General features: G+C 38.6%; 3 protein-coding genes across 3 annotated transcripts; 2 read left to right on the top strand and 1 right to left on the bottom strand.

Annotated features, from left to right (window-relative positions):
• The first annotated feature begins 5,076 nt into the window (after positions 1 to 5,076).
• Positions 5,077 to 16,937, top strand: LOC122655525 (ubiquitin-like modifier-activating enzyme 5). Its single transcript, XM_043849715.1, has 14 exons — positions 5,077 to 5,260; positions 5,767 to 5,835; positions 5,943 to 6,056; positions 6,692 to 6,820; positions 7,427 to 7,495; positions 8,638 to 8,790; positions 9,064 to 9,100; positions 10,736 to 10,818; positions 12,660 to 12,734; positions 13,015 to 13,089; positions 13,424 to 13,510; positions 13,623 to 13,738; positions 14,867 to 14,916; positions 16,645 to 16,937. The coding sequence occupies exons 1-14, from the start codon at positions 5,171 to 5,173 to the stop codon at positions 16,782 to 16,784; spliced, it is 1,287 nt and encodes a 428-aa protein (XP_043705650.1). The 5' UTR covers positions 5,077 to 5,170; the 3' UTR covers positions 16,785 to 16,937.
• Positions 16,938 to 18,959: 2,022 nt separating this feature from the next.
• On the top strand, positions 18,960 to 21,449 carry LOC122655527 (chlorophyll a-b binding protein, chloroplastic-like). Its single transcript, XM_043849718.1, has 5 exons — positions 18,960 to 19,099; positions 19,252 to 19,440; positions 19,575 to 19,612; positions 20,585 to 21,096; positions 21,196 to 21,449. Exons 1-5 carry the CDS (start codon positions 19,044 to 19,046, stop codon positions 21,211 to 21,213), a joined length of 813 nt encoding a protein of 270 aa, XP_043705653.1. The 5' UTR covers positions 18,960 to 19,043; the 3' UTR covers positions 21,214 to 21,449.
• A 3,317-nt stretch (positions 21,450 to 24,766) lies between these two features.
• Positions 24,767 to 25,188, bottom strand: LOC122655528. The gene has a single exon (XM_043849719.1). The coding sequence runs from the start codon at positions 25,155 to 25,157 to the stop codon at positions 24,867 to 24,869; it is 291 nt and encodes a 96-aa protein (XP_043705654.1). The 5' UTR covers positions 25,158 to 25,188; the 3' UTR covers positions 24,767 to 24,866.
• Positions 25,189 to 26,488: the final 1,300 nt, after the last annotated feature.

The raw sequence follows: 26,488 nt of genomic DNA, 5'->3' as shown, positions 1-26,488 counted from the left end.
CCCTCCCTAAGGACCTGGCAGTGAAGTACTGAACCATCACGTAAGGGAAGCCCACTCCACCATTTTGTTATGCTATTGATTTGTTCAATAATTCATTTTTAATGACTATAATTTCCCTCCCTAAGGACCTGGCAGTGAAGTACTGAACCATCACATAAGGGAAGCCCACCCCAATATTTTTCCTGCCAGAAACTTGAGTCCCCACCCTAACCCGCCACCTACAATTGCAAAATTACAAGCTCCTTCAACCCAAGTTTCTTGTTCCAGAATCATGAAAGTACACTCCTTGGAAATACTATTTTCCATATCAGTTCTCATTCTTATATAGATACATATATAAGGTCTGGTCCACCAATGTCCCTTCTCTCCAATACATCTCAACAATATAGATCGCACAAATTAATACTTTCATCTTGCAACACCTTGAAATTGTTCACACTAAAAGCTCCTCCACTTCTAACCTTCCTAAATTGATAAAACATTCAACATTTCCAGGTCAGCACAATCTTTCCCATCCTACCCGATGGTAGTTTTCATCTTATTACGTTGGTTCTTGGATGCAATGTCTGTTTCAACTCATGGACTTGTAAATGATCCAATTATCTTGCCCATAGGCTGTTGATGACCTCTGCTTGCACAATATGGAAGGAAGTCTTTATCACAGAGTAGACAAGGAATGTGAAGCACACATTTCTGCAACCCTACAATCATGGGTTTGCCAGAGCCCAGATCGGGTGGATTTCTTGTCCCTTGTAAAGGAACATTGGCATGATCTTTATCGCAACATGTCTCTGATCGCTAAGTTAGCCATTTATCTTGACCAGACGTATGTGAAAAAAAACCCAAACATGCCTTCTATGTTGGATATGGAGTTGCAGTTTTTCTGCAAACATCTTTCTCCAGAAGTTAAGCACCAAACAGTTACTGGCCTTCTAAGATTGATTGATAAGGAAAGGTAAGTTTTGGTGCTTTTAGATACCTGAGTTTTACTTGCACTATGAGAGGAAAAAAAATTCTGTTATGGTATAGAAACCATCTTTAGGATTAATTCGGTCTTTGATCATCTTAATGAAACCTTTGGTCAGCTATTTTTTTGTTGTTGGGGGTGGGTGGGAAGTAAGTTGATGCAGTTAGGTGGATAATTATAGATAATTATGTGATTTTCTTTTGTCTTTATCTTATTAGAGTCATTAATGGCAAGCAGGAGATAGAGTCTTAGTTGCATTCAAACTTGTTTGCAGTTTTATACTCTGATTAGGAGTCTCTATTTTCTTTATATACTTGCATGTACCCCAATGTAACAGATTTGGAATGGAATATTGAAAAAACTGAGATTTACCTCCCACGGTGTTTATAAGTTGCTGTGTGTGCTTCGAACTCCTCTCCTTCTCTTGTTCATCATTTCTCAGGTCAGACTTCATCTTCTATCCTTTTTCTCCCTCTTTATTCCTTTTATTTTAGCTTCCTTTAAACCTTTACAGTGTGCTCTGTTTCTGGCGATACTTGCAGCCCAAATAGAGTGGGTCGCTCCCTTTGTTTTGTTATGGAGTGAGTTATTCACAATGGCTGATCCCTTTGGCTGTATATGTCACATGCATACTTACATAGCAAACACGCGTATTAAACTACTATAAATACAAGTACATAAGAATTTCCTCCACCATTCCCCTTTGGAGGGGTGGCTGCAGTTTTCATCTCAAATCCAAAGACGCTAAACAGTATTCAAATTCTATGCCTAAATGTTAAGAACACCCATAAGACGTACTTCTCATTTTATTTTTTTTTAAAGGCCATAAGCTTCCCAGTGAAGAGGGGATCCCCCTCCTCCCCTCCAGAATGAACATTCCCTTTTTCTGCTTATTCTTATGGACTATACGTAAGTTGCATAAGGAAGGGATCAGAGATGAGAATGTCTTCAATGAGGTCATTCTTCTTCTCTTTTCTCTTGTAAAGGCCATAAGCTTCCTACCTCCGGAGCTCGCATGCAACGCCAAGCATGTGTGTGCAGAATGACAAACCATATTGGTTTCCAATTCTGCAGGCCTGCTTGTCAAGTCATAAGCATCTGGTACTTTGGGTATATTAATCTCTTCTTTTGCTGCATCTTATTTGTTTACTACTTATTCATAGCTTTGCATACAGCTATTCATATTAGTTGATTTAAAGTAATTTATGATATAAGTTGAATAAAAAGTCCCTCTAGGTTCTCCATAGTCTTGGCAGTTTGCACTCTGAAAGACTTGAAGTTTCAGGTAATAAAATAATATTGTTTGAAATGTTCTTAAGTGGCCTGATTTGTTATTTCTTTTTTCTTTTGGTGCCATGAAGGTGAACCAATACTTCCAACCAATTTTTTCGAGGATACATGGGCGGTGTTGAAGTCAGCTATTAGTGCTATCTTTTCGAAGCAGTCAAATCTCTACAGCTTTAGGGATTTTATAAGGTAGTTTTCATCTTATTATGTTGGTTCTTGGATGCAATGTCTGTTTCAACTCATGGACATGTAAATGATCCAATTATCTTGCCCATAGGCTGTTGATGACCTCTACTTACACAATATGGAAGGAAGTCTTTATCACAGAATTGACAAGGAATCCCATTCTCTGCAGCATGAATGATTCCCTGCAAAACTAGGAGTGAATCCAAGTTGTTGTGAAGCCATGGCCCCTTTCTCTTACCTCACTCTTCTCCCATAGGTTAGCACCCTCTCCCTCTCCCTTATTAATTTTTTACTAGTCACAGTTATCCCACTTTTGTTCCATTAGAGATCCAGAGAGAGGTTGCTCCTATACCCTTTGAGTTTAGTGACATTGTCCCCGAGGAATTGCCAGATGAACTTCCTCCCATGAGAGATATTCAATATGTGATTGATATTGTTCCGTGATCATCTCTTCCCAATCTTCCCCATTACCGAATGAATCCTACAGAACATTCTAAGTTGAAGAGACAAGTTGAAGGGGTAACAACATAGGCTATATATATCTTCAATCCAATTCCCCGTAGAGAAAATAAACCTAACACAAATGGAAATAGCGTACCATTGTCTAAGTATATAGGCAGCAACTCAAATGGATATAGCGAATCTTCGTCATCGGAAGAATCAGCAGTTGGGTCCGACAGCGGCTTCTCTGCTCTCACCGTAATCTCTCTAAGGAACCGCCCTTTTCTCTCACGTCTCTTTCCCACGTCTCTTCTGCTAAAAATAATAAAGCCCCCTTCCCCCATCCCAAACCCTAATTTTGTCTCACGCTCTCCCTCACTGGTTTTTTTTTTTCCCGGTAAATTACATACGTGGTGCCCAGAATTTTTATCCTCCGCTGTCCGCTGCCCGACGGAAGAGTGCTGTCCCTCACATGGAGCGCGAAATGACGACATAACCACCCCTTGGGCAGTGTGTTCGGATAGGATAGTTAAATCGTCATTTTACGCCATGTTAGGGGACAGCTACCGTAGAGGATAACGATTCGTGATTCCCAATATTTAATTAAAGTACTTGGGAGGTACCTCAAATTTCAAAAGTGACATATGAGGTTCTTTGTGAACTTAGTCCTACTCCAAACTAAAGATATTTTCAATTTTACCCTCTCAACCCCACTCCTGGCCTCACCTTCACCTTGATCTCCGCCACCGCTTTCACCCTGCTTCCACCGATTCCTTCAACGTGTTTGCGTACTCCAATCTTTGATCGGGACTTGAGCAACCGTCGGAGAAGATATGAACAAAATATGAATATGAGATGTAGTTTTTTGGAATGCTTATCAATATCGTTTTCAACATCTCCAAATGCAACAGACTCAACAACTTTGTCGTGTCCTCAACTGAAATTGAACTTTGGTGGTTGAGAGTATCTGATCTCGTCGTCGAAGGATTCAGTCCATCCAATCATAGACGATCTCTGCTAGAGTTCATCCCTTTCAACTTCTTCATCAACTCATACAGAGACCGGAGCTCTGGCGTTTCAATTGCCAACTTAATAATCACTCTCTTATCAAGTGATCTCCTGATAAGGTTATCCTTACCGGTGTCAAAGTATGTGCAAAAATCTCGATGGAATATTATTTTTGAAGGATCGGGTGGAAATAACGGTTGTTTAGACAATAGAGAAGAAAAAGGAGAATGTGATAGGAGGGTATTGCTTGGTGATGGTATTTTGGTTAAGTTGTAGAGACATTGAGTTAGGGTCCTTAGCGCCATTGTTGAACAGGTAACCTTTGCTTGAATTGCACATGGAATGTACATGGAGTTGCATTCTTATCATATATAGAACCCAAGGACAAGCAAGGGGGTTTGATGAGTTACGTTCTTATATATTGCCCCCAAGAAAATGGGTTTGATCGTGTGTGTGATTGTGAGAGAGAGAGAGACCCAGTAAGATGTTGGATATATCACGAGAATTCAAAAATTCGAGTTGGGGTAGGGGGGGAATGAGGGTAAGTGGTGGTGGTGGGGGCGGTGGTCTAAGGGGATGGAGCGGGTGGTTGCAACAGGGTGGAAGCGGTGGTGGAGGTGAAGGTGAAGGTGAGGCCAGGAGTGGGGTTGAGAGGGTAAAATTGGAAATATCTTTGGTTTGGAGTAGGAGTTCACAGGGAAGCTCATATGTCACTTTCGAAATTTGAGGTACCTCCCAAATACTTTAATCAAATATTGGGCACCTCGTATGTAATTTATCCTCTTTTTATCTCCTTCCTAAAAAACGATGAGAGCCCTCCCCACATTTTACTTTAGCACATACATGGAAAATCGGGATTTGACTAGGGCGAGTCGCTCGAGCCGACTCAAAATTTTGCAAAATCTGGTCAAGAGTTGTGTAGATTATCATGGTAAAAAATGACGAGACTGGATCATAAATCGTCCATGTAAAATAACACTTGGTTCTTTTGCCTGAGGTCATGACAAACTTGACGAGTTTAATCGTTTTATAAAAAACCATAAAGTTGGTTCTCTTGTTGAATAAAATAATAAATTTGTATTAAGATATGGAATGCATGTGCCCGTTCTGGCGTCTGGTACGCGTGCGAGGGAGGAAACGAATTAAACAGAGAATCGCAATAAAGCCAAGGGTTCTAACTTCTGAGTTCTAACCTCCAAATTCCGACACAGGTCTGATGCTGTGACACAGGGAGGACTCTTAAAACTGAAAAAATTTAGTAGTCACAGGATCAAATTAGCGATGGAGGTCGAACTGAAACAAATGCTACAAGATCTCGAAGCTCTCAGCCGAGCTTTATCGGATCCATCTCATCATGATTCTATAGCCAAGGTTTTTTTTTTCTCCGTACTATTTATCTTTCCCCTTTTAAATCCTTCTCCTCTAGATTGCATGTCCTCCTTTATTTATTTTATTTTTGGTGATCGTGGTTTCATTTAAAGCTTCTGATGTTCGAATTCGAGGCGAGACCAAGTAGTGGGAGAATTTTGATGTTTTGGTTAGTCTGTTTTATTTGTGATCTATGATCTATGAGCTTCCGTAAACCGATTATAGATATACATTCTTTTATACGAGCCGAACATGAAGAGAATTTAATTTCTTACATAGTGATTATGTGCTGCTGATTAGTGAAGGCGGAACAACTGCAGGTAATCATGGATTTTGTGTCTTGAGTTTGGATAGAAGACAATTTATCTTGTTAGACATATTGCTTTTTCATGGAATTAAGCAGAGGAAATTTCAATGAATGTCTTAAACTAAGAAGAATTTCTCCACATCATTTGGACCTTAATCATATATTGACACTGATTACGTGTTTGTTTTATGATGTCATGCAGCTTCGACAGCGTGTGGAACATCTCTCTGATCTTGCAAAATCTGCTCCTATTCAACGATCTAAAGTCAAGGTTCATATGCATTGGATTTCATTTGTGTTTTTGCTGTATCATCTGCATTGTGTTCTTATATTGCTTAATGAATGCTTAGTCTTTGTGCTTGGATCACTTGGAAGCAGGATATGAGTGCTGAGGTGGTAGATAGCAACCCTTATAGTAGGCTTATGGCACTTCAAAGGATGGGCATTGTGAACAATTATGAAACGATACGTGAATTCTCTGTTGCCATAGTTGTATGTATTATATTCTGTCCTCCTATTCCTTTTTGTATGGTGCATTTGTATTGCCTTGTACTGAGATTGAATAAACAAGATTACCTGAACAAAACATGATTTCTTAGTAATTTGGGTGAAGCATACTGAAGTCTTTTCCAAATATTGTTGTATTCATTGTTTGCGGCTGATGCTACTTGAATGAGATAGGTTGATTGGAATGTTGATCTGTCATTGGCATAGACTTGTAAAGCCTAAAAGAAATGTTGTACAGTCTTATAGGATATGAAGTTGGACTTTTTGAACCCCTTTAATGTGTTAGTTAAAGAATAGTAGAGAACCAATAGAGGCATTAACTGGTTTTTGTTAATCATTATGGTTCCCTTGTGCTTTATTTACCTCATTTGAAGATTTAATGGAACAGCTACTGTTCTGCACACACATATATAAAATAGTGGGATTACACTTTTTAGACTTTTGTGGTCTTTTTCTAGTCATGTGCTATTTTAGAATAACCTAAATGTCCTACTTCCAATTTTAGTAGAGGCCCTCTTTTGTTCATGAAAAGTCACTGTAGCATATGAATGAATTTGGATGTTCTTGCTCCTCCCACTTCCTCCTATTTGATGGGCGTCTGATATTCTCATGATTCACAGGGAATAGGTGGCGTAGGCAGTGTTGCAGCTGAGATGCTAACAAGGTGCGGCATAGGTCGTCTTTTGTTGTACGATTATGACAAAGTGGAGTTAGCTAACATGAATAGGCTATTTTTCCGTCCAGAGCAGGCACGGTTCCTTCTCATCATGCTTGTAGACCAGTCCTTATTGTTTGGCACATTTCTTTTAGCTATCCTACAATGTTTTTTTTTCTTTTGGGGGGGCGGGGAGCAAATGATTATTGTCACAAAGGTCTATTATTTTTCCGAATGTCATAAGGTATCTATTCTGCCATGTGGACCGATAATATGTCCATTCCGACCATTAGATACAAAGGACATGTTCTAGATTAGCCATGTGCCAAATTTCAGAGTCTACTTCAGTCAAAAACATTTGTATTGGCACACATCCTATGTATGTCCATGCATGTGTACCAGTACTCTAGACATTACTGTACACTCTCCCAACTCTGAGTGGGAATGGATGGTTTAGATTAAAAAAATGTAAAAATAAATGACTCAGATTAGTCTTGTGATTTTCGGAAACATCACCTTCCATCGTTACATGGATAGCTGCCTTTTTTTTTTTTTTTCTTTCACTTAGGTGGTTTGAACATTAATTTTTTAGTAAACTAAGGATCTTATGTATTACTGCATCAAGATTCTGAAGTGGTTTTTCAAGGAAAGAAATCACTTGTACCATTCTACTTATATAATGTCTCTTTTTCCTCTCCAGGTTGGTATGACCAAGACTGATGCTGCTCTTCAGACACTTTCAGATATTAATCCTGATGTTGTGCTTGAGGTCAGTGGTCAATGAGGACCAACTTATTATTGCAGTAATTGATTAAATTAGTTCCTCACTTCTTGAGTTTACATATATATATTTATTCATTTATTTATTTATTTTTTTACATTGTTTTAGATAATTGAGTGATGGGTTGATTATTTGTGTCACGCATACTATTAGTTGATATATGAATATGTCCAAAGGTCTAAAAATTGTGGAACTTAAGGAATGTCAATGTTCATAGGGTTCTTACAAGAACGAGAGGAGAAGAGGAAATGGTTGTAGAGTAAAGAGTTTCTTAAAACAAAGTTTCGACATGCTAGAAAGCTTATTTTCTGAAGTAAACTAGAGTTGCGTCTGTTTTGAAATATGGACAGAATATAAGTTGTTTCTTGTGCAAGTTTGGAGCTCCAACTGTGAAATACTTGGTAGGATTCCTCTTTCCTTATATATTCGGTCTCTCTTCTCTTTTTCTTTCTTCCTCTACCATCTTCTGCTGTATTATGTAAATTGACATTTGTTCCATTTTCAAATCTTAAAACCTTAATTTTCCCTGATGTATTCTTTACTGAAAATTGTAAACCAGCATTATCTTTATCTTGTTTCCTCATTTAAGCCTGCTACTTGTTGGATAAGATTTTATCCTACTTGTCCTGCATCAAATCTGCATAACCTGTAGATGTCTTCCTTTATTTTCAAATCTAGAGTTGCTTGTCAAATGGAAAAGTTCTCTCTTTATTCATTGATGAAGGGTTTAATGAGAATTTTGTTTTCAAATCTGTGGCTGATATTGTGTACCAAGGTGTATTATAGACTTTGAATGATAGAAAATATTGGCATGTTAGTGAAATTTTTTAAATGACTAAATTATGCTTTTCTAGCCACATGGTTTTCCCTAGGGTATTTAGATATTATGGCTGCAATTTTTCTTAATAAATATCCTATCCTCTCTGGACTCTGGAGGAGACCTTTGGCCTTCAAAACTGAGTTATACTTGCACTATTAGTATAGTGCACATTTAGCATATGCCAAATTTCCAACTAGTCATGTTTTTGTGATTTTCTTTTATGAATATTTGTCGTTTAAGCAGGATTCTTGCGTATCACAGTGAAATCTGGATCCTGTGACCAATGGTGATTGTTTCATTTTGTGTTTAGAGCTACACGTTGAACATCGCAACGGTTAAAGGTTTTGAAAATTTCATGGCAAGCCTGAGAAACCAAAGTTTCAGGCCCAGGAATCATGATAGTGGAGTGGATCTTGTGCTGAGCTGCGTTGATAATTATGAAGCACGGATGGTTGTGAACCAGGTAATGTCAACTGCTGTAACAGGATCGGAGGTTTATTTTCTTCTCCAGCATACTTCTGTTGTTAGATTATGAGACTTGGGTGCAACTTGTTGTCAAGGTTTTGATTTTCTTCTTTGTGTTCATTATTGAAGTTGGCAGTGCCAATTTTTCATTTAAAACTTTATTTGATTTTAGTTTCAAATATAAGCGGTATCAAGATTTGAATTTTGGTACTTTCTGTTTTGAATTTTTAAGTATTTTTATCTTGTATCTGATGCAGTTGTGGTTATCCAGGCTTGCAATGAACTGAACCAGATATGGATGGAGTCTGGTAAGAGAGCTAACTCTTTGTATCGTCTATTATTCATGGAAAACTTACTTGATCATTATGTTTGAGATTTTAGACACTACTTGGGATCAAATGGTGTGCCTTCATATATGTGGTATTTGATGACTAAATAACCCTTTCTTTTTACTTTTTTTGATGAATAGAAAGAGTGCTTGATCTTCTCCCCCCCCCCCCCCGCGCGGTATGATTAAAGATTAAGACAAGCATCATTTCTAGGAAATATTGATCCAACAAAATGTCTTAATTCTATCCATCCTTAGGAAGAGATTCACTGGTTTTCTTTCAATAGATGACTAAGAGATTGGTGAGATGTCATAAGATTTCCACGAATCTAACATCTGATTCAATGCACATTCCATGGTGTTTGCACAACTCATGTTGGCCTATACATGCTCATAAATCGAATTAATCTCGAAAGCATTTCAAGTATTGGTGTATCACAAGGGATTGACCTTTTCTATTGATTCCTACGGATTAGATCCAAAACAAATTCTTGAATGAGGTATTCAACTCCAGTGATGAATCAAAAAGAAATCTTTATTGGCTCTACTAGCTCCTATTATTTATGAAGAGAATGAATCTTTTTATCAAAGCATCAGAAAAAAATCGGCCTTGATCTCATGCATGAATGATTTGGAAGGTCCAAAATCAAAAAGAGGAATTAATTTCACTCAGAAGAAAATGTTGGGAGTGGCCATTCTAGAAGGATGAAATACCAATGGGTGTCAAGAACAAGGGAAGGTGGCTGAGATGTTTTGGTCAATGCAATAGCTAGGTCATAACCACTGGGATAAGAAATGGTCCAGTATTGATTCCTGTAGAATTTATCTTCTCTTATTCTTCATTTTATTTCCCTAAATTCCTTTATAATCCACAACCCTAGCAAATCCATCTATCATTTAACCTCAAATCCCAAATCTGCATGTTTCCATTCGGGTATTTTGCTTGAAAATTTGTCCTATTAGACTATCTTTTATTCTTTGAAGGCCATTACCGCCTTATGTTCGATCTTTTACCCCTCTCCCCTACCCTATTAAATCTAACCAACCAGCCTGAAAACCATATTACCTCTCAAGCCATAGCTTCTTTCCACTGACAACCCTAAGGATGCATCATCACCTTGCTTGCCCTTTTTCTGCAATCTATCACCTTATGTTCATTATTTTTTCTTTTTTCTGCTATATTGGGCAGAACATAACTTTAATATTTTGCTTTTCATGTTTTGTTTTTTCTTCTCCCAATTCTGAAGTTCTAACCTAAATCTGATTCCCTTTCAATCAATATCTTGAGAAGGAATGAAGGATCCAACATCACTTTGTAGTCACTTATCTCTCTTTGGCCAGTCTCCATCCCCCACCCCCCAAAAAATAAAAATAAAAATTGTACTTTGTGCTTGATTGCATATATATTCCAGGTCCAACTAATTCTTGTGATGGATATATTTAGTATACTATATATTTTGGTCGAATTCTAAAAATGGAAAATAAAAATCTCATTCTTTTATCTGTTTTGTTATTATTATTATAGTTATGAGTGACAAATATTAATGGTATGTTTCAGTTCTTTTACTTTTTAGATTAATGACTCGGAATTCACATGGAAGAAATATTTGGGCAGGTGTATCTGAAGATGCTGTCTCAGGTCATATACAACTGCTGGTCCCTGGGGAAACTGCTTGTTTTGCTTGTGTTCCTCCATTGGTAGGTTCAATTATTTAGCTGAATTTTGATAAGGAAGACTCACTGTAATGTAGAATGCATTGAGAAGGAATGCTCATTTTAGCCTACGCAAGTCATCACAACTTCACAAGGACAATTCATTTTAAGAATTTTAGCATGTTTGATACCCTGTCTCTGTGTCAGACAGCAGCACTACCACATGTGAGCCTATGTAATTTAAACACCAGATGCCGTGTCAGAAACCAACTCCCGATGTTACTGCATGTACTTCCTTTGTGTTTTTGTGTTCAAGCTCCTGCATTCCAGCACACCTGCCCTCACTGATATGCACCTGCTAAGCTTTCTTTGTGTTTCTGATTGTTTAAGGATCTCACCATGATTGCTGCATAGCCGCATAGGGTCTTTACACCTCATCAAGTTCACCACTCTTTCTTTTTTGCATCCCTGATAAATTTCTATAAAAGAGAACTGTTATTCATTTGTTTGGAGCAAAATGGCATAGTGGTTTGGAGTATGTATTGTGCTGCTGGTAAAAAAAATTACCTATCATTGTGGCTTCTAAAAGACAGCTAGCTTTTTGCATTGCTGTCCATGTATAGCATGCATATACTGTTTTATGTCATGGTTTCTCTTCTAACTTGTGCTGGGGGAACTCCGTTTACTTCCTCAATCTTGATCACTGTTTACATGGGGCCGTGGGCCAGACTATACCTTGCCAAACCTTTTTTTTAACAAGCAAGTTTCCATTGTTTGACGGATAAGTTATTTTCCTTCTAAAATATTGTTTTCGATAATGCCTCATGGTGGGTATTTTAAGGAATGCTAAAAATTACTAGAATTAGTGTTCTTCTCTTTACATCGAAAAGGACCATGGGACAACATCTACAAGGGATGATACTTGTCTTATTCACTCCACTATTTGTTGATTCATCAGATAGTGTTCTAAAAGTCTCTGAAATATATTTGTAAGAAATGGGCTCATTATATGACATGCCCCTAATATGATCAATATCACTGCCTCAGCTAGCAGTAATGATATTAAGCGGTCAGGTTTTTGTATGCTTTTGGGCTACTATGAATCCAACCATATTCATCCTGTCCTTAACATTCCCCAAAACTAGGCAGCATGGATGGGAAGTTAGAGGAAAGATGGGGAAAACCACAACTCTTTAATACCACAAATCTTCAACATATGTTAAAAAAAATGCAAGTACGAATTCAGATAGGATGGAGGTGGTGGAGCTTTTGGAGCAAGACTTTTTCCCCCCTTTTTTGGGTTTCCTTTTCGATTGTAGCTTTCTTGCATCAGTCTACATAATCTGACAAACAAATATTGATTGATATGGAGGGAAAAGAGATTAGATATGGGGAGTTCGATAAGTGGAGAGGGCTGTGTTTTGAAACGTTAGTCTCTTCCAATCTCCAGTATGAAGCTTATTCCGTCAGTTCATAGCAATCATAGCTGGCCTGAACCTGAAGTGGGTTGGTTTCCAAAGAACTAAACCCACCCTAAATTTTTGTATTCCCCACGCCAATGGGCTGTGTCAGGAAAGATAACCCTTTTGTAATTAACCCGTCCCATTGATATTCCTACATAGCCCTTCTGAACGAAACGGAAGTGGCAAAAGAAAAGTCTTTAACAAATGGAACACCCAAAACTTGTCTATGATCAAAATAATCACATTTTCATGGTTGGTGAATCTTATTGGAGTGCTCTAATTTCTCATAATAGACATAAACCAACATTCTTGTGAAAGTTGGATATGTTCTGCGAGTAAGATCCAGTTCTGTTTTGGAGTTTCGAATTTCCATTGCATGTTGTTGTGGACTATGCAACTGAAAACGAGGTTTGATCTTATTAGGTTGTGGCATCTGGAGTGGATGAACGAACTCTCAAGCGTGAAGGTGTTTGTGCTGCATCTCTACCGACTACCATGGTGAGGAAATTAATTATGTATTTGTCTGGTTGTTTTCTCTCTGGAGGAGTTTTAACTTTATCCTTTGCCATGGGTTTATGTGTTCCATGGGGCCTTTGTACTTTATGTGAATTGCTTGAGTGATCCCTGAAGTATCCATGGTATTGAACAGTTCTCTTTATTGTTATGGTCTATATTTTCACTTCTTTCCCTCTTTTGATATTTGATTCAATATTCTAGATATATATTTTTCTTTCTCGTCTTACATTTTTACTTCTTGTGGTTTGAATTGATTGGGTAGGGGGTTGTGGCTGGTCTTCTGGTTCAAAACACACTTAAATTCTTGCTGAAGTTTGGACAAGTCTCCCCATACTTGGTATGCCTATCTTCACCTGCTTTGTTTCTGTTGATTGCTAAAATGTTCTGAGTCTATTGCATCCTGAAAAGGTTGATTCTTTCAAAATGAAAAATGGAAAAAAAATTGTCCTAAAAACAATAGACCCTCTTGTTTCACATTTCAAGTGTAAAAGATGAGCTGTATTCAAGTGCTGGTGTAAACCGGCTGTTAATAAACCAAGCCTTCCCTTTATTCAATTAGTTAGAAGAAGTTGATTTGCCATATGCTCATGTGAGAGTTGGGACATCAATGATCATATACTGACCACCCTGACTTAATTTTCAAAAGATTTTGACATATGACTGGATTACAGGGATATAACGCTCTTAAAGATTTCTTCCCAACCATGGAAATGAAGCCAAACACTCAATGCTCAAACTCAGCTTGTCTGGAGCGACAGGTAATGAATTCCAAGCAGTCATTGGTTGACCTACAATTTATAGTATGGAACTTACCTGTTTCAGGGTATGTTACATTTCTAGCTGATGTTAGAAGTAGTGTCTACTGTGCAGAAGGAATACATTCTCACAAAGCCAGCTCGGGATGCTGCTGCCAAGGCAAAGATGGAGGCTGAAACATTGTCTGCGATTGAGTGCCCAATTCATGCTGATAATGAATGGAACATAAGGTACTACATTGTCCTAGATGCAATATTTCACCCCAAAGATGAAATTGATTATATTCACTTGGGAGTGAGGGAAGGGGAGATAAGAGAGATCGGAGGTTGAAGGTGGTGTTTGATCCCTGGTCTTGGCTATGACAAGCCAAATAACTTACCAGCCGAGCTAGCTGGCACCTTCTCTCAGATGCAATAGAAATGGGTTCTTGGCATTCTAGTCTGGTTTTATGAAGTCTGAATTAGTAAGTTCTTAATCAGAACTGAGGAACGAAGCTGAATCCATTTACTGTGTCTTGTTGGCATTGAATTTAATTACTGATTTGCTTGCATTTTGAAGATCTTTCCATATACCGGCAGGACTTCATATTTATGATGTTTGCTTATACGATTAAATTACCACATTCTTACAGAATGTGTAATATATCACATCAGAAGTCAGAACAGGACTTGTGCAACCAACCAAAATTGTTGTGACAAGGCTTTTTTGCATTGAGTTTATATGTGAAAGAATGTAACCAGCTTTGGTGAAAAGGCATAGCCATTATGTAGGATAGAATAGGTGTTAATTCCGCATTAGGAGGTGCTGACCAATGAGGTAAAAGATTTCAATAGAATACTTTCGATTCTTATCCTGTTCACTGGCAAAAAATAAAATCAATCTTCCTGTAGGACTAAAGTTTCCTCTCCTACTCAATTGCACAATAGGAATGAGGATTGGGGTCTTCTTATGCCATTAACATCTGGAAAGAGCTCCAGATCCACAAACTCCCCTCTCCACTCCAAAAAAAAAGGAGCATAAAAGTATTGAGGCATCCGGGGGGTGGGGGAGATAAGGGATGAGGGGAGGCTGGATAGAATAAGAAATTGGATATTCTTATAGAGGTTGAGCTATTAGAAAGAAAAAGCTGTGGATTGAGGAGTTGGGTTTAAGTTCTTGGATTGCTTTGCGTATTACATTTAAAAGCAATGATTCATAGATGTTTAGAAATTAAAATTAGTTATTTGCAAAATCAAAGAGACACTGGTGAAAGCATTTCACTGATTCTCCCGTTGCTATGCAGACCTACAAACTAAAAAGTTTGTTCATTTTTAATTCAAATCTTGATTATTAATATTTGAGGATGTTGCTCTTTGCAGTGTTGTTGATGATAGTGGGATTGAGACGACTGATTTTCCCAACAGTTCAGGTGACCCTCTTGTTCCCTTACATAATTTAACATTTTGGTCGATTTAATATTATATTTGCAGTGTCCATGATGTTGATTAGTTTGACTTTTTACAATAGAATTGGTTGATGCGTGTTCTGGAATAGAATGTCCAGTCCTTACATGTCCTTGAAGGAGTTCTCTCTTTATTGTCTCTTTCCTTGACAGTTTGCATAAGTAAGAATTGTGCATTACTGCATTTGTTTAAGAATAGGTATGATGGCTTTAACAGATAAACTGAAACCATTATTTCTACCAATTTGCAATGAACTAATTTTCCATTCTACAATGTATAGAAGGGAGATTTAATTGTTTTATTTCCTTATCACAATGAAACAAATTATGTGTGTTCAATCTTTTGTATCAGTAATTCTGAATACATAGAGGATGATGTTTCACAGAGAATTAAAGTGGGAAAGTGGGATGGACCCCCAGTATACAGTGTGTCCGACGTATTCTTTTAAAGCTTAAAGGAAATTTTATAGGACTGTTGTACGACCGGCTATGATGTATGGGGTAGAATGCTGGGCAGTTAAGAAATGTCATATTGAGAAGCTGTCTAGCAGAGATGAGGATGTTAAGATGGATATGTGGAAAAACTACGGAGGATAAAATAAGGAATGAACGTATTAGAGTTGACTTGGGAGTTGCCCTAATCAATGATAAGCTCCGAGAGAGTCGTTTGAGGTGGTATGGTCATGTTCAATGGAGGCCTAGGGACGCCCCAGTAAGGAGGAGTGATATGATCCCAATTGAAGGAGCTAAAAGAGCTAGGGGCAGGCCTAAAATGACCATAGGAGAAGTTGTAAGGAAGGACATGCATAGTCTAGGTCTTGTACCACCAAGTATGACCTCGGATAGAGCCTATTGGAGGGCAAGGATCCATGTAGCAGACCCCATTTAGCTGAGGTTCTCCTGACTTGCTGGACTGTGCCTCTTTCCTCTTTCGTTCTCCTTTTTATTTTCCATGTTTCATTTCTCATCTCATTGTCTATCTCTCCATTCCCCTTTTTTGTTTAGTCCTCAGTTTTTTCTACTCTGTTTTGTTTGGATCCATGTAGCTGACCCCAACTTGGGATAAGGCTGAGTTTATTGTTGTTGTAATGCTGAATACAGTTTTCTCCTTGTTTGTATATTCCCTTTTCATCAAAGACATTTATATATTTAGTACAAAATTTCATTTGAAGTTCGTTTCTGTTGTCTAGTCATAGGATATCTCAGTGAAAAGGTCTTTGGATTTCATCTTTGGAGCTCGATTTAGGAAATTGGGAGTTCGGATCTATGGAAAAGGAATTTTTATGTCAGGAAGTAGTGGAATTACATGAGAAAGAAAAGTATAATTTTTCAGCATTGTGTAAATAACACATCATCGTACAAGTGAATAGAACCTATGGAAGAGATTAATAGAACATCGAACACCTGAAATTCTTTAGGACAATGGGAAGAGATTGATAATAAGTCAACTTAAAATACCTGCCAATTAACCAAGCACGTTGGAGAACTTGCATTATAAGGCTTTTTTTTTATGTCAGAATCTGGCCGCAAAACATGCAGTGGTATTATTGTATATGTTCTTCTGTAAATATATTTGGACCTTTTCCTTTTCTGGTATAAAGAGCATATGTGCTATTCTGCGTCCCTCATCCTATTCTAACCTATTCTATCAAGTATCAATGTCACTAGACCTTTTCTAATCCCTTTCTTTTTCAGATGTCCTGCCGGAAGGTCTTACTCGGGAGCTCCCCAGTGCAGATGAGTTCCAAAGATTGCCAGTTCTAGAAGAGACAAACACCTCTATTGATGACCTTGAAGAGCTCCGGAGGCAACTTGATGCTCTTAATGCAGATTGACCATCTACCCCAGGATACTTTGTTTGTTCTAGTTGTCCTCAATGACTTGGTAAGTATTTAATGAAGAGGAATTGCAAATTCTTGAAGGGTTCATTTATGGGTTCACATAACATGCCTATCTTGATTGGAAAGGTGGATATAAATGAGATGCAACCAAGACTGTCATCAAACTGCATTCCTCAAAAAGTTTTGGTACTTGCATTGTGATGGCGTCACCATAAACAGAAATTTTCTACCTCTTCCACTCTTCTCCTCAATTGGTCCCTTATGGAGGTTTGGAGAGGTCAAGAACCAAGGACAGGATTAGGACCATCAAAGGGTAGGGTCGGATCTTTACACCCTTACTCTGTTGGGTGTGTATGAAAAGTTGTCCACAATGCCAGCCCAAAAATGAAATTGCACATTCCCTTACGTATGACTGTTTATGTGAGAGAGTGATATGTCATAAATGTTCTTTCCCCTATTGCACTCGAGCAGTGGAGGGAACCCTCTCCCACTATATTACCATTGAATGTACTTTCAGACTCTTGGGGAGCCTTAAATCCAGACTAATAGTATTCCCTGTGCATAGGTAGGTCATGGTACACCCCTAAATATACTGCTGAGTGTGGTATAATGATATCTGTGGTGGGTGAGAGTGTGACTAAGACTTCTTTTTCTTTGATGAAATTGACTGAGACTTGATGAGTAAAAAACTATACAAATTTTAACTTAAAAAAAGTTAGAATCTTTACAATTTTAATTAATTTTGTTTAAAAAAAAAAGTGGATAAATTTTAATTAATAGACTAAAATTTAGTTCTATAACTTGCAAACATAAATGATTAATTTTCAAACTAATGAAAGAAATTAGAACAGAATTATTCTTCTTCAAAATTATTTTCGAATCTGAATTTGTCGACTATGCTGAGCATTCCTATTTATCTTGTAAATATACATTCAGGTTTGAGTCTACGTGTATATTCTGTTATCGCTGCATGCGGTGACGTAAGAATCGGAGTCTACTTTGGATGGGATCTTTGAAGATTCGGGGAAATTCTAATTTGTTTTTCGGATGGAATCTTTGCGCATCCTCTTTCAAAACCTTAGTTCTTGTTTCAAGGTTTAACTGTCATAATTTTATTTTTTTTTGAGATCGAGTTTCTCTATACCCAGCGTGAAAAGGGAATCTCCACATTTAAGGATATCTAATATATTGAATTAGCATAAGGAGGGCATTTCATATATTAATGGGAATCATTATCCCCTCTAATTCGTTGTCCCCTCCAATTCCTCAAATGGGGGCAGAAATGACCACCCTACCCCCTATCTGAAAACACTGCTCAAGATGGGATCCATTCCCCCTTATTAGAGGAATTTGAGGAATTGGAGGTGATAATTATTCATACTAATGGTCACATCACCAGAGATTTCCCTACTTCAAAGATGAGGGTAGTAGTAACTATGCTGTGAGGGAAGGATGCATCTTGAGTGGATTGTCCTCTTATGAAGGTCAAGCCTCCCACAAAGAACAGAAACTGATGTTTAGTAGTAATATTTTTGTCTAAAATAACTTTTTTGAGGTCACCCTGCACAGCTTACAGTCCAAATATATATTTGATAATTTCAATAAGAACGATGGTTCTCTAATTTCTGTGTAATTTATCAAAGAACTATAAATTCTTTTTGAAGGCCTTCAGAATTTTTTCACACGTCAATGATATAAGAAAAATTACACAACAGATAGCTCCCAGATACCAAAACAGTACCAAGGGAAGAGAAGCACAAAGTTGTGGTACCACTTGGCCCGGGGCGTGGGTCTGGGTCAGGGATAGCGTTTGCCCAAGCCCAACCTACATTGAGCTTGAGTGGCCATTGAACGAACATAGTTGGGCTTGGGCAGTTTGGCCCAGGCCGGACTCTGGCCAACACTTTGAAGTCACAAGTGTTTGTTATCAGCCACTAGCTTAGAATTGAAAAATCCGAGCCACAGATCAGCGAAAAAAAAAAAAAAAATCTAGAGGCGGAGCTGATAGCTAGATTCGATCTGCCACGTGGCATGGCAGCAGCCAATAGGACAGCCATCTCTTCTATCCCTCGAGATAAGCCTGTCCCACACTTATTGCACCCGATCCATTTTAACCAGATTTCCTTCCAAGTCATGGGTCTTCTTCTATTACTTAATACTCTCTCTCTCTCTCTCTCTCCCTCCAAGTCCGACTAAACAATCAATCTCCTCGGTACTACTGATCAGGCAAAGAGTGGTTTTCCAAACCCAGAAATGGCGTCCATATGTGCTTCTTCTGCAATTGCTACTGTGGCTATCTCCTCTTCCAGGCAAGTTCTCCTCGTGACCAAACCAAACCAAACCAAACCAATGTAGACTTGCCAGACTTATGGAGAGGAGGAGAAATATTTCTTAAGCTGATGATCTAATTTACTTTTTCTTATTTGTTAATTAATGTGCACGAATGAATCTCTCTCTTCAGTTCTCAGAAGAGTGGGTCTGTGGTGGGAGCAACGAAGGCTTCTTTCCTTGGTGGGAGAAAACTGAGAGAGAAGAAGTTTACAGCAGCAGCAGCAGGACCAAGATCCCTTTCCGTTTCTGCAGCAGCAGCTGATGCTGATCGACCCCTCTGGTTCCCAGGCAGCACCCCTCCTCCATGGCTCGATGGCAGGTCAGCTCCACACACCCATTTCACATACCCTCTTTGTTCGTTCTCTTGTATTTTATCGGATGAATAAGATAGAGAGAGAGAGAGAGAGAGAGAGAGAGTAACAAGTTTTATTTGAATTCCATGGATGAATGCAGCCTTCCGGGAGATTTTGGCTTCGACCCTCTTGGTCTTGGTAAGTAAAATCTGAAATTATCTCAGAGATCTGTTTCTGTTTCTTTTCATGTAAAAAAAAAAAGAGGAAATTTTCCTGAATATGAGGACCAAGTTAAGGATCGAGTTTCTTTTCACCCATGGTGAAGGGAGAAGCTCTTAACCAAATATTTGACCTTTGGATTGGGGAAAGTTAGTTTGGACTTCTACAATGGTGGGAAAGAGTTTATGATGAAACTCACATGTCCAGGAGTCCAATCATAAGGTCACATCACCTTGGATGAAGGGAGAACGTCTTAGGTGATCAAAAATTTTCTCCATTAAAATTTTAAGTGATTTGACGTTATGATTGGACTCTTGGAATAGTGAGTGTCATCATTAATTCCTATCCTTGTTGGAAAAAATCCAAAACACCCTTGTTGATTCAATCAAAGGATCAGATCTTGTGATAGAAGAGATTCTCTCTCTCTACCCTGGCTGAAAGAAAACCTGGTCCTATAAAAAAAAGAGTAAAAAATGGAAATCTGTATCTTACTATGTCTAGCGAAGTAGAATGCTTCATTTACTGTTACATGGTAGTACATGAGTATATTTTCAAGGACAGCAGATGGCCTTAGCTGGGGTAGCCCGCAAAATATCACTTATAGAAACTTTTAAGGCTTTGTCTATTTAGCAGATAAATGGATGGGATAGTAAAATATGAAGGACCCATGTGTAATGGAGTAGGGAACAGGAACGGAATAAAGGATGGTAAAGCAAGTGAGTTAGAGAAATGGGTGGGACTTTGAGGAGAAGAGAGGGGAAAGTGCTTGGGTCCCAGACATTTGGGGGTCCAATCCAAAACTTCAATAGGGTCATTAAGACCTTAGAAGTGAAACCATCTGTAGGATGATCCAATTAGGATACGCTTAGACACATACCCAAACCTGTATTTCGTGTATTTTGGAGCAATGCTTGCATAATTGGTTGTTCATCACCATGGGGTCTTTAACAGGATCAGACCCAGAGAGCCTGAGATGGAACCAGCAAGCTGAGCTTGTTCATTGCAGATGGGCAATGTTAGGTGCTGCAGGCATCTTCATTCCTGAATTCCTAACTAAGATTGGGATCCTTAACACCCCTTCATGGTACACTGCTGGAGAACAACAGTATTTCACAGATACAACTACCCTCTTCATCATTGAGCTCATCTTCATTGGTTGGGCTGAGGGGAGACGATGGGCTGACATTATCAAGCCTGGCTGCGTAAACACAGATCCAATCTTCGGCTACAAACTCACTGGGACTGATGTTGGTTATCCTGGAGGGCTCTGGTTCGATCCACTTGGCTGGGGGAATGCTTCACCTGAGAAGCTCAAGGAGTTGAGGACGAAGGAGATAAAGAATGGACGATTAGCCATGTTGGCTGTAATGGGTGCATGGTTCCAACATATCTACACAGGCACTGGACCCATTGACAACCTCTTCGCCCATCTTGCTGACCCTGGCCATGCCACCATTTTTGCTGTAAGTGCATATTTCAAACTCAGTAGTAGGTGCATGGATCTACTGAATATGAGTATATTTAATTACCATGAATTAACACTGTTTCTGGTATTTTTTCAGGCTTTCACTCCCAAATGAAGAAAGCAAAGAACATGGATTGATTCACATGGGAAGAAATCTTATATCTTAGTGTAAATCTTAGGCAGTGGTGGGAATAGGAAAGGCAGTGGTTCCAGAGGAAAAACTTTGTATTGCCATCTGTTCATGTCTAAGCATGCCTATGCAATGTACAAATACCTCTCTACCAATTTGGTTCCCTTCTGAAGTAGAATGCCTGAGGCCTTTAATAGTATAGGTCTAGAAATTTGTTGCTATGTGTGTCTCTTTGTGTGCTACAGTTTGATCTAGTTTTGTTCAACCTTCCTAAAATTACTCAAAAATTTAAAGTTGCATAGCAGCAGGAAGAAATAATGCTCCATGAGAAACAATGTTAACAGTAACCACTCTTTGTAAATACATTAATACAGTTACTCAAGCACATGTATTTTCTGTTCTACAAAATATTTGTTCTTAAGGCAGATTTGGGTAAGCTTATTGGTTCTGGTTATGGGGTTGCTAGAACCCAGCTTCTTGGGAGCAAAAAGGTGGGTCCAACTAAACTTGCCGGCTTGGAATCTTTACCACCTCCAGTACCAAAAGCTCATATGCTTGCCCTTCCCCAGCTTCTTGGCTTATGGCTATTTAGGGTGGTAGAGATTCCAAACTGACAAAATTCAATTGGATTTGTGACCTTTTGCTCCTTAAAGCTGGCTTTTGAAAGCCCACAAGGAGAAACTCCAGAAGCTTACCAAAGACGGAACAGAAATGTAAACTGCCAGCATAAAAGAAGTAGAAACTACCACTAAACCAGATTCCTAAGTCTTAAGGATAAGGTCGATATATGCATCAAGAATTACAACAGCCAATTTCATGTCAAAGATGTGAAAACAATTGAGTAATTTTGTGGAGGGCAATGAGTTTCTGTGAAGCAGGAAATACTTAGCAACAAACAACTATCAGGGTTGAATAAAAAAACACATGCTATAGGCTCCTCCAATTGCTGTGGGATCTAATAGGTTATCTGTGCTGATGCTTCCTGAGCTACGGTTAGAAAAGGGAAATTTTCTTAGGAGGTTAGAAATTGCAAAGTGAATATGTAGTAAGAAAAATTTACTTCTACTGCTCCTCAAACTAAAGCAAAATCTGGGTCATCTGTGGCTGATGCTTCCTGATCAGAAATGAGAAGAAAGGAATTAGTAAGGCTTACTTTAACACTGACCACGGATGTGAGAAGCAGTATATGCAATGTCTGAGATATTAACCTCTTCTCCACAACATATATCACTTCTGAGACACCAGACTGCAAAAAGGAAAAGATAATACTACATCTTCCAAACCATGTTCATTTGATATAAACCGGAGTTAGAGAGTGCATTGATAGTCAGTTAAACAAAGTTACAGGAACTGAACATTATTACCACTGTTATGTGAAAATAACTAGCTAGTAGCATCACCTTGTAGCTTAATTCAAAATGATCTTAGTACTGTCAATTCAACCCATTAATACTGAAAAATGAAAATAGCTACAAAGAGCCTCAGAGCACAAAACAAACAAGAAGAATGGAAGATCTGGTGCCGAATATGACCTGCTCTTTGACAACTTGCAATGGTCCCTCACCATACCCATGGTGGATGCTCTCCTGCATCAGACTTTCCACTAGGAGGAATATGCATATGGAGATAAGATATTCACTGTTTTCAGCTAAAGTGTTGCTTGTAATTTGCAAACAGAACACAAGGTTACTGGCTATATGACTAAGATATGGCCTAAAATTTAAACAAAGGGACTGTCTAAATGACACCTCTATAGGTGTATTTAGAACTTGAAACTTTCTGTTGGTGTCTCTCTTGTTTTATTCCCAAAAGACACTTTAAATCATCATATTCCCAAAAGTCACTTTAAATCATCAGGGGTTAAATAAGGTTTTCAAAATAATTTGAAAATGATTTATTCTGTATGACTATCAAAAGCTCTCATTATCTTACACATTTTTCCAAGTACAAATGTGAAATGACATGATTTACCTTCTTTGGGGAAAAATATGTTACACTAAAAGATCAAAAAGATAAAATTACAAGTTATTTGACACCTTAAAAGGTATCAACAAAAAAATCTCCATTAAAGAAAAGGGGCAGGGTTCTCTGTTCATTCAATGGTTAGAAAATATTCTTTGATACAGGATCATAACTTTATTGTGTGGCTCAATACAGGATAATAATTGATCGCGTGATAGTGGACCCTAACCCTCGAGGTTTCAAGAATTAGATGGATTGGTCGATTCTGATCGATTTCAATCCAATTCTAGTAGGTTTAGGGATCTACATGCCAATTCTGGACAGCTGGACCAAATTCAATATTTTAAAACCCTACTAACCCCTGTGTAGTAGAGGTTCCAATATTTATGCCCGACCAGCCATTTCTTTCTCGTCTTAAAGGACGGAGTTTTTCTTAAACCACAGTGGCCATCATTGCTCTTGGATGGGTGTCACGACAATAAAAGATATTTTGGACAATCAACATATATGGGAATTAACGATTCCCTTAGATTCGTGGGTAAACCCTTCACGTGGGTGAAGGAAAACTTACCCATCTCACAATCATTGACATATAAGAGTCACTTGGGATCAATGTTATAGATATATGTACTGGTGTCCGTATTGATATCAGTAGGAATCGGGCTGTATCAGGCCAGTATCAGGCTCCGGTGATACCAATATGCATTGAACAATGCATCGACACAATACCGATACTTAAAACCATGCATGGGAGTGCGAATGCAATCACATAAACAGAGGGATGGAATTGAGTCGATCCTGAATCCAAGATTCATGGTATAATATGGTGGAGATTATATACAATCTAACTTCCGGATTCATGGTATAATATGGTGGAGATTATATACAATCTAACTTCCTGTAATTAGCACACCGTATCGTTTGAGTTTTGAGTATACAAGGCCTCAAATTATACTTATTGCAGGAACAGTACAGTTGCCCAAATTACTAGAGCCATTGGAACTCGTTTACCCTTGGCCTTTAGGCCTTTAATCGTGCTACTCTGGAGTCTGCTTAGGCCTATAACTAACTGTGTTTCTTTCTCTGTTGTTCCTCTTCTTCAGCCTTTTGAGTTATCAAAACAATATTTTAATCTAAGATTCTGATATCCCCAACAAAATAGGCTCAGCTCCATTTAGCTCAGACTGCCAAGAACTTCACCCCTCCCGTAATAATTTGCACAAAATCATACATTAAAGCCAGAAAAGGGGCTTCAGGTTAAGGTTGTGTTTGATTCATTCACAGAATAGAGTTTAGGATTCTGAAATTCTTAATCAAGAATTATAACCATAAATGCTCAACCATCCAAACAAATTCGGAAATTCCATTAAAATATAGTGAAAAGAATACTCCACAGGAGAGAACTTAATAAACCAATTTCTTCATTAACAGAAAGACAGAAAGAGTATAGGCTTAAAAAGCCCAATCATTCTAAAGTATTGGAATCTTGTGGAGTTACAACCCAACTAGCTGGTTCCAATATTTTCACATCTCCCATAACTATCTGAAGTCTTAGGAACCCTACCCATCAATACAAGCTAACCAATTTAGATTTAAGAAATTTGATTTGAGAAGGTATGAAGGAAATATACATACGAGCAAAGACTATAACAGGAAACCCAATTAAACTGAAAGAGTTATGAGGGACCATTGGAACGACGTACGGAGAGTTGTCCCGGGATAGGTCTGCCGGTGCCGGTCCCGCCGCAGCTACTACAGCCCATGCGACCCGAACCAGAACAAGTCCGGCAGCCAACGTCACCGTCCGACCAGCGGGTACACATGCAGGTAACTCGTCCGGTACCGTTGCAACTCGAACACCTGGGCCACTGACTAGCCATCGGCTTCTCCAACACCGATTTCACCAATACCGCACCTGCTAACACGCCGAGCCCTGTTGCAAGCTGAGACGCCACGATCGGACTCATCTTCTCTAATCTCTCGCTCCTTCAATCTGGAAAGAGATTTCTGATTTTTTCTGATTTCAATCGAAGATGCAAGAAGAGAAGGAGGATAAAGATTCTCCTCTTTCTGTAGATTTTATTGATTTTTTCATCTCAATTTTATACGGCGAGAGACCTACCAAGTGGTTAGCGAGTTGAACACGTAATCCTGTTGGGCGTCGGGTGGTTAAAGGAAGAAGTTCCCCGCGGGTGTGATTTTGGATTGTAGCGAAGATGTTTTCTGGGTTTCTTCTTCTTCCTTCCTTCCTTTCTTTCTTGGACTCCTTCGCGTTGGAGTGTACATCTCAACTTCATGTACTGGGGAGATAAATAGGCGTTGGATGGGTATCTAGGGTTACCTTTTGTAAATATACAAAATGCATCAGTACCATCTGATTCCCATCTGGCGGTTGAAAGTACGCATAGTTACTATACAGTATTTCCTGTTAAAGAAAAAGGGGAGGAAAGTTGTTGCATTTGATTCGGGAATGGAATACTCCGAAATCGGCAAGCGGATTCTGACCCGATTTCGTTACGGAACTGCCGAAATCGATTGGGAATCAGCCAGATTTTTTCCTGAGTCCTGAGTCCTGACTGAAGCTCGAATTGTTGGACTGGCTGAAACCAATTGGTTTATCACAGACCGAACCAGGCCGTTATCGATTTGGTTTCTGATTGGGGTTTGATGGAAACGGTAGAAACTAGACCAATCAACATATCGAGATTAAAAAATTGGTCAATATCCGACCGATAGTAACCCAAGAAAACAAGGGTATGAATACATGTAAACCCGAAACCATACCGAACTGAATTCGATAGTAGTCCAATTACAAGACGATAACAAAAAATAAAAATAAAAAACCTCCTTAACAATTTGGTCTCAAGTTGGCTTAGTAATTGATTGAAATTGATTCAACCCAATCAAAACCAGACCAAACCAACCGATTAACACCCTTGCCCTATATGGATTGTCGCTTTGAAACAACCTTGGGCACATTTTGCATGAACCTTAGAAAACCTTTGTAGGTCACCTGCTTCGAAATGGCAGGAATTGGGATCGAGCTATGCCGATTCTGATCTACTAATCCCTGTTCTAGCGTGCAGTCAATATTAGGGGTGTCAAAGTTGGGACTGAACCAGATAAACTGCCCTGAACTTAAACCAAAATAACCCGGCCTGAGTCGAATCTTATTGGTTTGCTTTTGGTTTGGGAGATTACGATCCAAACCAAACTAAACCAAACAAAAAACCGAAAGAACCTAAAACCAAACCAACCTTCACCGATAAGAAATCGAAAACAATTCAAAACCCATTAA

This window comes from Telopea speciosissima, chromosome 3, assembly GCF_018873765.1.
Source record: "Telopea speciosissima isolate NSW1024214 ecotype Mountain lineage chromosome 3, Tspe_v1, whole genome shotgun sequence".
NCBI lineage: Eukaryota > Viridiplantae > Streptophyta > Magnoliopsida > Proteales > Proteaceae > Telopea > Telopea speciosissima.
The sequence above is the reverse complement of the archived record's forward strand: the minus strand, read 5'-3'. Positions and strand labels throughout refer to the sequence as shown.

Excerpts from the sequence above, each read along its gene's own strand:
- LOC122655527 (XM_043849718.1), top strand. The coding sequence starts at position 19,044 with ATGGCGTCCATATGTGCTTCTTCTGCAATTGCTACTGTGGCTATCTCC. Across the intron at positions 19,100-19,251 it reads GTGGCTATCTCCTCTTCCAG|TTCTCAGAAGAGTGGGTCTG; the intron begins GCAAGTTCTCCT and ends CTCTCTCTTCAG. Across the intron at positions 19,441-19,574 it reads CCTCCATGGCTCGATGGCAG|CCTTCCGGGAGATTTTGGCT; the intron begins GTCAGCTCCACA and ends GGATGAATGCAG.
- LOC122655525 (XM_043849715.1), top strand. The coding sequence starts at position 5,171 with ATGGAGGTCGAACTGAAACAAATGCTACAAGATCTCGAAGCTCTCAGC. Across the intron at positions 12,735-13,014 it reads CATCTCTACCGACTACCATG|GGGGTTGTGGCTGGTCTTCT; the intron begins GTGAGGAAATTA and ends TTGATTGGGTAG. Across the intron at positions 13,739-14,866 it reads GATAATGAATGGAACATAAG|TGTTGTTGATGATAGTGGGA; the intron begins GTACTACATTGT and ends TGCTCTTTGCAG.
- LOC122655528 (XM_043849719.1), bottom strand. The coding sequence starts at position 25,157 with ATGAGTCCGATCGTGGCGTCTCAGCTTGCAACAGGGCTCGGCGTGTTA.